At 50.0% G+C, this 12,679-nt stretch overlaps 4 protein-coding genes across 4 annotated transcripts; all 4 read right to left on the bottom strand.

The window, feature by feature from the left end:
- Nucleotides 1-569: 569 nt before the first annotated feature.
- COL26b_007257 (uncharacterized protein) lies at nucleotides 570-2,087 on the bottom strand (the record flags this gene model as incomplete). Its single annotated transcript, XM_053180055.1, has 1 exon — nucleotides 570-2,087. One exon carries the CDS (start codon nucleotides 2,085-2,087, stop codon nucleotides 570-572), a length of 1,518 nt encoding a protein of 505 aa, XP_053035975.1.
- Nucleotides 2,088-2,674: 587 nt separating this feature from the next.
- On the bottom strand, nucleotides 2,675-4,484 carry COL26b_007258 (uncharacterized protein; the record flags this gene model as incomplete). Its single annotated transcript, XM_053180056.1, has 3 exons — nucleotides 2,675-3,645; nucleotides 3,795-4,218; nucleotides 4,275-4,484. 3 exons carry the CDS (start codon nucleotides 4,482-4,484, stop codon nucleotides 2,675-2,677), a joined length of 1,605 nt encoding a protein of 534 aa, XP_053035976.1.
- A 1,157-nt stretch (nucleotides 4,485-5,641) lies between these two features.
- COL26b_007259 (uncharacterized protein) lies at nucleotides 5,642-6,886 on the bottom strand (the record flags this gene model as incomplete). The annotated part of the gene is made up of 2 exons (XM_053180057.1): nucleotides 5,642-6,498; nucleotides 6,601-6,886. 2 exons carry the CDS (start codon nucleotides 6,884-6,886, stop codon nucleotides 5,642-5,644), a joined length of 1,143 nt encoding a protein of 380 aa, XP_053035977.1.
- Nucleotides 6,887-10,691: 3,805 nt separating this feature from the next.
- On the bottom strand, nucleotides 10,692-12,390 carry COL26b_007260 (uncharacterized protein; the record flags this gene model as incomplete). The annotated part of the gene is made up of 6 exons (XM_053180058.1): nucleotides 10,692-10,772; nucleotides 10,828-11,052; nucleotides 11,105-11,274; nucleotides 11,328-11,675; nucleotides 11,732-11,938; nucleotides 11,997-12,390. The coding sequence occupies 6 exons, from the start codon at nucleotides 12,388-12,390 to the stop codon at nucleotides 10,692-10,694; spliced, it is 1,425 nt and encodes a 474-aa protein (XP_053035978.1).
- Between the last annotated feature and the right edge of the window lie 289 nt (nucleotides 12,391-12,679).

Below are 12,679 nucleotides of genomic sequence, written 5' to 3' on the forward strand. Positions count from 1 at the left end.
TTGCTGGGTTGACGACGTCACGACTTGACGTGGTCCACTTGATATTGCATTATTTTGTAAAATTCCTTGATGGACACGGTGCGAGGTTCTGTTTCTTGGTGCCTCTGTCAAACCCAGGCAGACTTACAAACTAGTAGTTGCTAGCTTGGTTTGACGTGCTGATCTTCAACCCAAGAGGCACGCCGGCGAATGGAGCCGTCGCAAGCGTGATGCGAGAGGCAACACCCATTCGATTCGGAATGGTCGCTTCATCAAGCACTGGGATTGACCGCCGCATGGTCAGGTGGGTGAGTAAATGAGATTCATCAGTGACTGTCTCTGTTGGCTGCATCTACGACGTCCAGCTCACGATTCTCGGGTCTGCTCTCAATCCATGCTTTGATTCGTGCCGCTGTGTGAGAAATAGCCGTTGGCGGTACGATGTGTGTTTTTATGTACTTGATAGTATCTACTCTCAATGACTCTTTCATACTCCGATACTCGTGGGAGTCTCATACTACGATATACTACCACACTCTTATATGTCCATGCTCTATAACTCTCATACTCTAATACACACTTTTGTTCTCTCAAATCCTCTCATACAGTTTGAAGGTGTTCCACTCCCTCATCTGAGCCTGATCAAGGAGCCGGAGACGCTGAAAAAAGCCTATACGTGATCCCCTCATGGCATCTTCATAGAGAACCCGTCCTCTTACAACCATGTGTTTCCCTCTCCGCTGCCGCGCCACCTTGTCCCAAAGCTCACGAACCTCGTCGCTCAGCTCCGCCCCTATTGTTGTCTCTAGCACAAGCTCTGCCTCCAGCTCAAACACTCTGAACCGGAACACGGCTCCAGCATTAGCGGTCACGTCCCAAAGCTCCCTGACCTGAAGGCTAGGCATAAGCGCGGCGGCATCACCAGCCGCACGGAACAGCCCCTCCCTCGTGTCCGTCCTCAGAACCTGTGGAGTTTTCAAGGCAATGTTTCTGAGGTTGGACCAGGCCAGTCGCGGCTGTGCTTCGGCCAGAAGCACCAGATTCTGAAAGAACTCCTTTGCATCAATAATGCCGGCTGCGTTGAGGGAAAACAGGTTACGGCATGCGTACGCCGCGGTCAAGGCCATACGGCGATGCCCTGTCATTGGCTCCGCCGCAACCACGTCCATAAGTTGCGAGGTACTGAATCGCAGCGATGTTCTCTCTTCCTCTCTCCTCCAGAGAGATGCATGCCAGCCTGCAGGCCTTTCTTGTGAAGCATCTTCATGCTCATGCTCCATATCTGTCGGGTCTTGCCAACACTCCCAAAGGGTGAGGTCTTTGACCGTAGCCGGCAGATTTGCGAGCAGCGCCAGGTTAGCCAGCTCACGAGGCCGCTGGCCCTCTGCAACTGTTCCGCTCCACGGCTCCCAAGTGACCGCTTTCAAGCCTGGGAGACATTCAAACACGCGCCGGACTGCCCCTGCGCTGAGAGACCGGCGTGACGCTCGGTTGACGATGAATTGGGTGATAACGGGCACTCGAAGCCCGTCGATGTCCAACTTGGTGCCGCTGTGGACGTCTCCCCTGTGATAGACGGTCGTGTGAAGGTCGAGTGGGCTCCCGAGCATCCTCTGTCTGGCACCCCGTATGGCCAACAGGTCCGGCGGGCCCCTTTGAGACCCGTGACCTCTGTCATATTCTTGCCACTCCTGGGGAGTGTGGAAAGGTGGCACAAAATAGTGCTGTGTATCGCTCGGCGACGCTGTGCTGATCTCGAGTGCAAGTCCCTCGTCTTCTCTTGGTTGCCAGTCTGTTAAGACATGCAGGAGCGCAAGTAGTCGTACGCTGAAGGCCTCGTCATTCGCTTCGGCTTCCCACCAATTCTCGGGTTTGTCGCAGCTTGTGCAGTCATACCGCCTCAGCGGGACGTGTAGCCTGACCTTCTTGACCTTGTCTCGTAGGTGATGGTCAAGACTAGAAAACGCCAGGATATCGTTGGACGACTGGAGCGTGAGGCACGCAAAGGCGCGGGTCTCGAAGAAGTCGCGCCATTCCGCGCACACGCTGGGCCATGATGCTCGCTCGGCCTTCTGGATGTTGTGGTTAGCTAAGTGTCCCAGAACCATGATCCGGATCTCGTAAGGAAGGGCGTACCAGTGAAGCTGGGAATATATCTGCGCGCCGCGCCTTTGCGGGCGAAAGTTTCGTGGATGTAACGGCATTGTGCGGGCGGTGGTATTGTGTCGTTATGTAGCTGCGCCTCTGAAGTGGAAGCTAGCAATCAAAGGAAGGAAGCATTCTTTTTCCAAATGTGAGGTATTTGATGTTTTATACCTGGTGTAAAAGTAAATCCGTTAAGAGGGGCGAATGTGCCCAAAACAGTGGCCAATTCCCATATTTCAGCAAGCACCTTTATGATTTCCATCCAGGTGGTAAAAGCAGCGGCACAGAAAGCAGTAACTACCGATAACTAACGAACTCTATTTCTGGCGACTCTCCCGACCGATCAACCTCACTTTCCTCGTCTCGGTACAACTCCCGTGGTTCGGGTGAAAGCTCTCGACAACGGTGTTGGCAAAGGCTTGATAGCAACTCCAAATGACGTGCAGGGTGAAAGGGACAGTTCAAGAAACACCAAATTAACTTACTTGCAAGTCCCTGATATCATCACAGTTGTCACAGTGCCTCGCCATATCGCCGCCAATCCCCAGACCTAGAACGAAAAGTATTTGGTGCCAGTAATTGGCGCACGATCAAGTTTGAAATACCCCGGCTGCAGTTTTTGAAAGACACCGTTGGGATCGTACTTCGCAGAGATACTCTTCAACCTGTCTTTGTTGTCCTTCCCGTAACTGCTGACCACGTCCTGGTACTGGCTGGCGTAGTTCATGTACACAAAGTCATTGTACAACCCTCGCTTCTTTGCCTCGTTGGAGATTTTCTCAAGGAGGTTGGACGCAAAACGGTAGACGGCCTCGCTGTCTTTTCCGTCGGCCCACATGACAGCCATTTGGATGATGTAGAGTGGCCCATCGTCGACGTTCAAACCCAACGCATTTCCGCCGTTGTTTCGCATTTTCTTGAGCTGCGGAATCGTGATACCTTGCATCGTGAGAGCGGGCACGATGCCAGATATATTCGCGACGGCCATGACCTCCTTGAAGTAGAGATCTTTGGCCCAGTTTTGAAGGCTCAAGTCCGCCTTTGTGCTGATGACATAGTAGACTTCGTGCAGGCCTGGGGGCGTATCATTCATCCCCTGAGCGGCAAATTCCGCTAGGATGTGATCCTGTGTAGCATCGTCGTAGGCTGGAATCTTGTTGAACTCGTCGAAAATGGCAGCGTGACTGCCGTTGGGCTCGCTGTAGTAAAGCGTCGGAACCGTCATTTTGGTCTCAAAAGCATACATCCAGACGTGCCACAAGCCGGCTTTGTTGTCTTGTTCAGAATTGACGACAATGTTGTGGAATGCCTCAGCAACCTTGTCAAAGTTGTTCTCTGTGTACGTCCTTCTGCCTCCCCACATCTTGCCACCTGGGAGGGGGGTCGTCTTGAGGTTGAAGTTGACGACCAGGCCGAAGTTGTTGCCGCCACCACGGAGGGCCCAGAAGAGATCCGGATAAGTCGTCGCCGAGACTCGGATCACGGCGCCAGTCGCAATGACAAGCTGCCAGACAGTCAACCCTGAAAATTATGAAATGCGTGTACTGCCACCTACATCGTAGCTTTCCACATTGTCACAAGCCCAGCCGTGCTCATTGGAAAAATAGGAAATTCCACCTGGTGCCATGTAAGCCTGCGATAGCCTTTGTGAGGCCGTTGTCTTGCCATACCTCCCGTCGTCAGCCCTCCGACGCCAATGTTGTACAACCGACCTCCGATGACGGTCACATCGGACTTGGTGAGCTCCCTGTAGACGTCGCCCCAAATATTCCCAGGCTCGATTGAAGCAATCTTCTTGTCGTCAGACAGCTTGATATCCGTCATGTTCATAAACGAAACGGTGATGCCATCCTGAGCACTGGAAGCACCAGCCATGGCAGCATGCCCACCGCTCTTGGCCGCGAAGGGGCACTGGGTCAAACGAGACAGGAGCACAAACACAGAGACCTGCGCCGCCTGGGACGGTTTGAAGACGCACCAAGGCCTGACCGCAGCCTGGTTCGCCGACCAGTATGACCCGACGAAACTATTGTATGCTGCCTCATTTCTGGTCTCGACAGCGCCGTCTCCGTAGAGAAATTTTAGCGTGTCGCACTGAATTTGTAAAGTGTCAATTTGTGACTGCTTGTGGATCTGAAGCTGCAACTCACAGCAACGGAGCATTCGGGCTGTGATGGTTTTCCGAGGGTTGACAAGCTAGGAATATCCGAGACCGCGACCCCGTGCTCCAACAAGGCATTGGACAAGTTGAAATCGGCAGGTTCAATGACGTCGCTATCGACGTCGGTGGTCTGCGCAAATGCAGGGAGGGAGTTGCCAAGCATACACGCTGCAGCCAGCAAGAGTCTGAGGGGAGGCATGGCTGAGGACCACATCGCGAGATCCTCGAGAAAAGACGACAAAAGGTGAAGCAGAAGGCTTTTACCACAAGTAATAAATTCAAAGAGGGGCAGGGTCGCCTCTTGTACCTTATGTTCCACGTCTGGTGTCGTACTTTTTGACATTGGTGTTGTGCTCGCTTCGACATGCATGACGCCCCTGTATGCATTCCTAAGGCACAGCTGCTCAGCTGCTGAACACACACGCCACATCAAATTCAAGCATGATTCCGTGTCTCCGTTACCATCAACAGTATGTCGTATCTCGCCCACACTGCTGTAATCGTAATCGGTCTGTCTCTGAAGGCCGTCGAGGGAGGGCTGAGGATATGTCTAACTTTCAGGCGCAGTGCTGACGGGCTTACAAGATCCACAAGGGGCACTTACGACTCCTCGAATCAGATTTAATCGCCAAAGACAACATATCGCGTCGATGTCTCGCATGCCGCGTGTTTAAGGAAGTACGAAGTACGGATTACGGATAGTGCAGCAGCAGTCTGACGGCTTGGCTTTCACACAGGATCTGCATCCTGGAGATTGACAAGGATCTTCAACATTGATGCATTAGCGGTACGACCAAAGGCGGGGTGGAAAACATCTCTTGTTTGGTGCTGCAAATACCGCACCCAAAATAGTCTTTAAGAAGCGAGATCATTTCCCTTCAAGCTAGCCAACGAGCCTGAACGTCTTGTTGGAACTAAACAGCACTTATAGAGTGCCCTTGATATCGAAATTTGACAGTTCTTGCTCGTTATCGGTGTTACTTTGCTGTGGAACGGCTCAGCGTTTTCGGCAACATCTCGCCTAAAGACACCACGGAATCAGCATGCCCTAAATGTATGAAAAACGTTAGAAGGGAAGAAGGAAGCTGTGCATACAAAGTTGGTCACAACCAGCACTTAAAAAATGGTCATTCTGGAGTTTAAACCGCTTTTACTTTTTTATTGCCATTTCTCACGATAAAGTAGCCGTCAATATCTTTCTCCCGGCCGAAAAAGGCCAGCATCGACCCTACAACTTTTCACTTTGGCCAACATGGTGAAGCCAATGGGTTTGATCGTTAAAGAATTCTTGACCTGGAGGCTGTAATTCGGATCGCCCTTGCTGATGTCGAAATTCTGAAGTATCATCGCAACGATCTATGCAAAGTTCTCAGCAGAGTCCGCAAAGTTGCTGAGGTCGGTTTCACTTGATTGAAAAACGAAACATACCAACTGAGCCTCCTGCCATGCAAAGGCTCTGCCAATGCACGCTCTCTTACCATTGCCAAAAGGCTTCCAAGAATTCTTTGGAAGCTTTTCAAAGTTGTGCTTCAGCATTCTTTCAGGTTTGAATTCCTCGGCATTATCTCCCCAGACAGCGGGGTCCCTTTGGATGAGATGAAGCAGAGCCAGTATTGGCTCACCGGCGTGGATTGCGTAATTGCCTCCCAAGATTTCCGTCTTAAAAGGGGTGACGAAGAAGCCGGGAGCAGTTGGCATCAAACGAAGGGTTTCTTTGAGTACGGCGTCAATGAAAGGTAGCTGCTGCAGGTGATTTACTGAAATTCGTTCGCCGCCAATTATGGAGCCAACTTCGTCGTAAGCTTTTTGAAGCGCGTCGGGGTTCTCAAGTAGGAAATAAAAGACAAAGGACAACAAGCCTGAAGTGGTTTCATGACCGGCGATGAGAAACGTGATCATGTTGTTGATGATGGACTCCTCTGTCATCTCCTCTCCCGTCTTTGCATCTCGTCCAGTCAACATGGCATCAAGTAGGTCAGGAGTGTCCGCGGCCACATCTCGCCGGTTACCAATGATCTCTTTGCAAGTCTGAGTCATGAAGTTGATGTTCTTGAAGAACTTTGCTTGTGAGCTCCAACGCAAAAAGCCCAGATACGGCGGTATCCCTGACTGTGTTTCCGCTTCGGCGAGGACAGCTGTCATGGCTTCGACAAATGGATGTACACGGTCACCCAAGTAGAGGCTGTTGAAGCGGAAGCTCATAGTGCAGAGCGCTATTGTATCAAGGGTAAGTCGCGTGAAGTCGCTGGAAACGTTGATTAAGGCTGTTGGCCCGAAACGCGCCCTGATTAGATTGGATTAGGGCTTCCTCTGACTTGCGGTGTGTTTGGCGTACCATTTGAGACACAGCTGCTCTGCAATGTCGATCATACTGGGAAACATATTCCTGATTTTTGAGGCGCCGAAGTGCGGAAGAAGTACCCGGTGGGCAATCTCCCACTCGTGATTATCTACCTGCGCCGTGAAGAGACCATTGCCAGCGGCATAACGAAGGTTTGCGACTCCAGAAGTCACGATCTTATGGAACCTCGCGCCATCGTAAAGCTCTTGTGCAATCTCGTAGTTGCATACGTAGATGAACTTCTGGCCAGCAAAAGTCATGGTGTATACAGGCCCTGAAGTTACCTGTTACCGAGACACATGGATGATTATGTAGAAGAGTGCGTACCATAGACCTTCCCTTTCTGGATGAGCGATCCTAAGGGATAATTGAAGTCGACATTGAGAAGATTCCCGATGATAGGGAGAGCTTTATTCAGTGAGAAAGCTGTTCATCATTCTAAATCTGCGAGGATACTTGCGGCAAGGACCAGGTATAGCCATTGATGCTGAGAGGCTATAGGCACAGTCAAGTGCGTAAAGCTCATCCAGAACAAGCTTATGCTTCAGGTGCTATCAAGTATGCAGATTTCGGCAGAAGCGTATTCAAAATGAGACGGGTATCAGCCGATATTCAAGGGTTGTAAAAAGCTCCCATCAACTCGGACAAACCCAGTCATTTTCAACATGCTGGAATCCTATTCAGGCAGTGGAAAGCTCATCGTACCGAGGAAGCATATGCAATCCATCAATATTCATTGACTACTAAACTTACGTTATAGATGGATCGGTCTCCTCGAATGTTTCAAAAAGCCGTAGCTTTTGCTATCGTCATTCTGATTACGTGGACCTTGTTGCGCGGACGGCCTGGCCGCGTCCGCGGAGACCCGGACCCCGCATTATCACGGCCCCATAATCACCGACCGGACCGGCGCGCCAATCAGAAAAAGAAACACGAGGCAGCCCAAAATTCAAGTAAAGCTCGCCGGTTCAAAATATGCAGGAATTGTTGTAGGTGATCTCAGCATGCGCCTCAGCTTCGGTACGGGTACTCAAGGCAGCAACACGAGTTGCTCCCGGTCAACGCCAATGCTCAAATGACATGGACTTCTCACGTGCTCGGCACACGATGATATGCTTGAATTAGCATTGCTTCCTCGGACATCTTACTGGAATTGGCATCATTCATTTTTCGACATCGAGCGATGTGATCAATGGATTTGGTCTACGGCTGCATAGCACCTAGAGGTCTTCTACATTGAACAAAATAGCGTGGATTCGTCCTGTTAAAGAACGCTGCAAAGCACAGTGAACTACATCGTTAACAGACGTATCCGAATATTGCTTCGTTAGCAGAGACGAAATAACACCTTCATCATGTTTCTCAGCGCATCCTTCAAAATTTAGAGGATGTCTTCTCAAGTCAGTATCCGAATCGCATCAGTGAGTTTGACACCGGTCCAGTCTAGAAGAAAGGTAATTGCGGAAAGAAAGATACAGTATAAGAAAACTAAATCGTTGTGGCTATGGATGTTTTCGGCTCTAGGATTCGACGTATTTAACAAAAAGAATTTCCAGCGCTCCCAGGTGAAACGCTGATGCTACGTATGTTCAAAGCCAGGGGATAACGCCATGCTCAGTGCAAAGGCGAAAGCAGTAAGGCAGTCAAGCACCTTATGCATAACTCTAGACATCTAAAACAACCTTCTGAAAACCCGGGCCCATTTGAAAGGTAGCCTACGTCTACAATCAAACCCAATTACCTGCTGCTTACAAGCCTCGAGCCAACAGAACCTGCGGCTCATTATATACATATAATGCAATCTATTTTTCGTCAATCGTTGAAACATGTCAGATCGACCTCTTTCGCAGAACCTTCAACATCCAAGGTGGCGCCCTATCCCGAAAAGTTCCTCCTTGAAGTCTTTGGCCAAGTAGCCATTGCACTGTCATGGTTGCCATGGCACAGTTCCATACAAAGGACACGATCATACCCAGAGAGAATATCAATGATGTTGAAATTGTGTTTGTGCCACACAAAGTCATCACACCAAAGTCGTCAATGCCGTCCGGAAGGGCGAAGCCGGATATCACGAGGATCGCTTGGCATACGATAAAGTCCAGAGCGTTGATGAACTTCATTCTTCGATACATGTAGAACGTCAGATCTGGCCGTGAGCTGAGTCGTCGTTGGTACAGGTAAAGCGGAACAACTATTGCCGCCAGGCCTATCGTGATGTAGCCGACAATCTGACGCATGAATGTCAGTTAACTGTCAACTCAGTCCAAGGCATACGTGAATTGGAACTTACACCGTGCTCTGTCCTAGCATGGTCTGATGTCCCCATCCCGATGATGCCAGTGACGAGACCCCCAATCATGAGAGGCGCGAATATGAAAGTCTGAAAGATTGTTTGCCATCGATCAATCTTGGCTTTGGTTGGTTCTTGGAGCGGACGATCGATCATAATACACAAGCTGGGAGTTGATGCCAGAACGAGAATTATGGGATACGCCAGAAAGAATGCGGCAGTCATACAGACAACTGAATAGAAAGGGTTTAGTCGAAAGTTTATCCAAAGGGCGGGAAAACTCACGGTGGACGTAGGTGAGAAGCACGAAAGTGTCTTCGGCAACCCCGTTGACTTCATATGAGTTTGTCGAGAAGTCAATGGAAAATGAGTTCCCTTTACTGGTGATGTTGAGGGAAACGCAAGTCGGAATGGTGACATTGTTGAGCGGATTGGCGGTAATGTTTCGGTGTAAGAGTTCCTGCAGTCCTCGAACACCTTTGATGATCCAGCAGTGATCGCTCGTCGACAGATATCCCAGCTGTTCTTGAAGAAAATCGGTAATGTACAGCTCATCCCATGCGGTAAATACACAATCTCCCTTTTGGATCAGGGTTGCGGTGTCGTTCTCTTGTCCGCGATGAACGGTGAAAATAGGTTCTGATCGCGGTGAATTGGGTGCTCCGTAGTCCCGCTCATGAGTTGTTCTGTCATGTAGATCGTTCGTTGCGTGGTTAGCGGGCAACCTATCCCGAACAGGATGCAAGCCCGCCGCTTGCGTTGCGAGGATGGCAGACAAAAAGACTGAGATGCGTGCATACATGGTCCCAGTCAGCAAGTTGTGGTTCGATTAGTGAACGAAAAATATCATGACATTCGAAAGGTTCTCCGGGGTCAAAGATAGATATGGCAATAGAGTCGCCGCAAGACCCGCGAGAGTGGACTCCTTCCGGCAGTTCCTATCTGCCCAAGTGACGAAGTCGAAGCCGTAATTCAGGGGTCTCTCGGTGAGAAGACAAGTCTTTTCCATAGCAGATTAATTTTTTTAGAGTTCGTCTCATCATGCGAATAGACCCGAGTCGCTCGTATAGTGGAGACGCGGCAAGCCGCGGAGGCCCGGATCGTCGTCCATCCTTGCTAGTACGGCCGGTGACCTGCCACGGGCCGCTACTATTAGCTGCTGAACATATCGCAGGATGATCAAAACGGGCTGTGTCGATGCGGCTGAGTTCAAACGCATTTATTACAGAATCCAGACATCAGCAGCGGACACGGTAATTGGAAAGTGCGTGCTGGACAACATGTGGCGTAATGTTTACGCCTCTTCCTACAATACTATATAGCCTTAGTTTTGTGGTTAGCCATTGGTTTTGCATAGATCTCATTTTGACCACCTTCTAGAAGATATGGGAGGAGGAAGATCTGGTCATCTTGTGAGTATTATATTACCAGAAGAAGAGAGCTTGGGACCAACTGTAGTGCGGTTGCCAATGTCTTGTGGTCGATATAAGCCGCCGGTCCCGAAAGAGTTCTTTAATTCGTTTTCATTCCGTAACATTACACCATCGGTCTCGGCGAACACGCAATGACCGAGAGACTCTATCTGCATAACCTTTCAGAGATGTGAATGACTCCAGCTTAAATGACATCAGATCGCATCACATCTGGCACACTCTCATTTGAACAGCAAATTGTTGACTGCAAGAAGACGCCAAGAACAAAGAGACTACATTTGGAGCAAGTTAATTAACAAAATCGAGACTAGCACAAGCGAGCTCAGCCGTCAGATTGTCCAACTAGAAGAAGGACTTGAACCGTGACTTCGGGTCATACAATTTCCTAAGTGCAAGCAGCTTCTCGTAATGTTCTCTGTACACCTGTGGCGAGGTTAGTGTTGGCGGAGTCATACGGTGGCTGTGGAGTTGGTCTTACTGCCTTGGCACTGTGATAATCAAGTTCGAGACCAGCAGGGTTAACCTCCGCCAGGCCAAGCTTATCTTCTAAAACCTCTTTAGGCGCATCGATAGAAATTTTCCGAAGGAGCTCTTCCTGCTCTTTCGTACCATCTCCGGGGCAGCTTGCGATGAGGAGCAAAAGATGGTTCAGACCTGGAGCCCGAGGCCAGGCAACTTCGGCTGTGCCTCCAATTGGAGGGCGCTTTCATGCATAATGTTAGTTAGGAACATGTGCTTCGCTAGGGTCGGCTCACCAGCAAAAGGCATTCAAAAACTACACTAGAGATGTCCTGAATGGATTTATCCAGAGACCCTAGCTTGTCGTAGAATGCAACTGCTCGATTCAAAGTGTCTCGATCCACGTCGGGGAGAGCCATCGGCGCATACAATGTCTTCATCTTGCCTCGAAGGACGGCGGCGTTTCCTGGTGAGCATTACTTAGTACAAATCCTCCAGTATGACCAGGCGCATACTTACGCTGCATGTCGACGACACCCTTCATGTTAGTGATCCTGGTTCGGTCGATGGCGCCGGGTTTATCAAGCACCCAGCTAAACGCTGCTCGACCATGCTTCTCCCCAAGTGCATCATACACGTGGAAAATCACCGCGTCCCCAGCGTCCGGCTCTTCCTGTTCTAGAATTGTGTGAAGAAGTCTTTCGGGCAGCAAGTACATGAAATAGGTAATTTTGGGGTGGGGCACTGAGTGGTTGAACTCAACCATCTCGTCTATCAACTGCGGTAACCATTTGCGTGGCACCATAACCAGGCCGGACCAGATATCTGTTGGATACTGGTGTGCCCGAAGCATGACCTTGGTGATGACTAGGTATTTTGTTAGTCGTTACTTAGACAGCTTCATTTTCTCATGTTCGACTCACTTCCAAAGCCACCGCCACTGCCTCTCAGGGACCACAAGAGATCAGGCTCCTGAGATGCCATAACGACGGTGCCGTCATACTTCACAACCTCCGCGTCGAGGAAGTTGACCGGGTCGCAAATGCAGCCATACTCGGTGGACATCCAAGAAATACCGCCATTCAGGATAGCCCCAGCGACACCAATCGCTGGAGTGCGAGCCACAGGTACTTTGCAACGTCAGCGAATACTCCTTCGTGACGGTACCTGCAGATCAATGTTACTCACCGGAGTACTCCGGGTCGACTTTATCCATGTATGTCACCACCTCTGACCAGGTAGCAGTTGCACCAACCGTGGCGATTTTCTTGACTGGATCGTAGCTGATGTCCTTGAAGTTCATCATGCTGATCACCACGTCTCTAGCCGACGGCGACTTGAACCCATGTCCTCGGATGGCGAAATCCAGGTCCGAGGCGTAAAGAAAGCGGACGATTTCCGAGAGCTCGTTGACCGAGCCCGGAACAAGGACGACTGCGGGGTTTTGCTGCTTTTGAATTGCAAATGGCTCGGAGTGATGTGTATAAGCCTCATCTTTGGGAGTCAAGACAGAGCCCGGACTCAGAAGTTGGATCAGAGGCTCTAAGGCCTGAACCGTTTTCGCATGAGCTTCGGAGGACATTGTGTTGATGATTCAGAAAGGCGGGGAAGTCGATGATGCCTAGCCAGTCACCTTAAGTGAAGAAGAGCTCTTAATAGAATGATCGGACGAACAGGATGTTTCTCACGCCTTTTGTAGGGGATATGAATGGAACTTGGTAAATTGTGGTCGCTGTTCGCGACTAATATCTTAAGGCGAGCTGGATTGAAATTAATAATGCTTTATTTTGTAGTGATTCATCTGACATGAGAATCCACAAGATTTAGATGTTACGACATTAATGATGAGAGGAGCTGTAGTTCATTGGTTT

Source organism: Colletotrichum chrysophilum (genome assembly GCF_026319265.1).
Source record: "Colletotrichum chrysophilum strain AFK26 chromosome Unknown scaffold_58, whole genome shotgun sequence".
Lineage (NCBI taxonomy): Eukaryota > Fungi > Ascomycota > Sordariomycetes > Glomerellales > Glomerellaceae > Colletotrichum > Colletotrichum chrysophilum.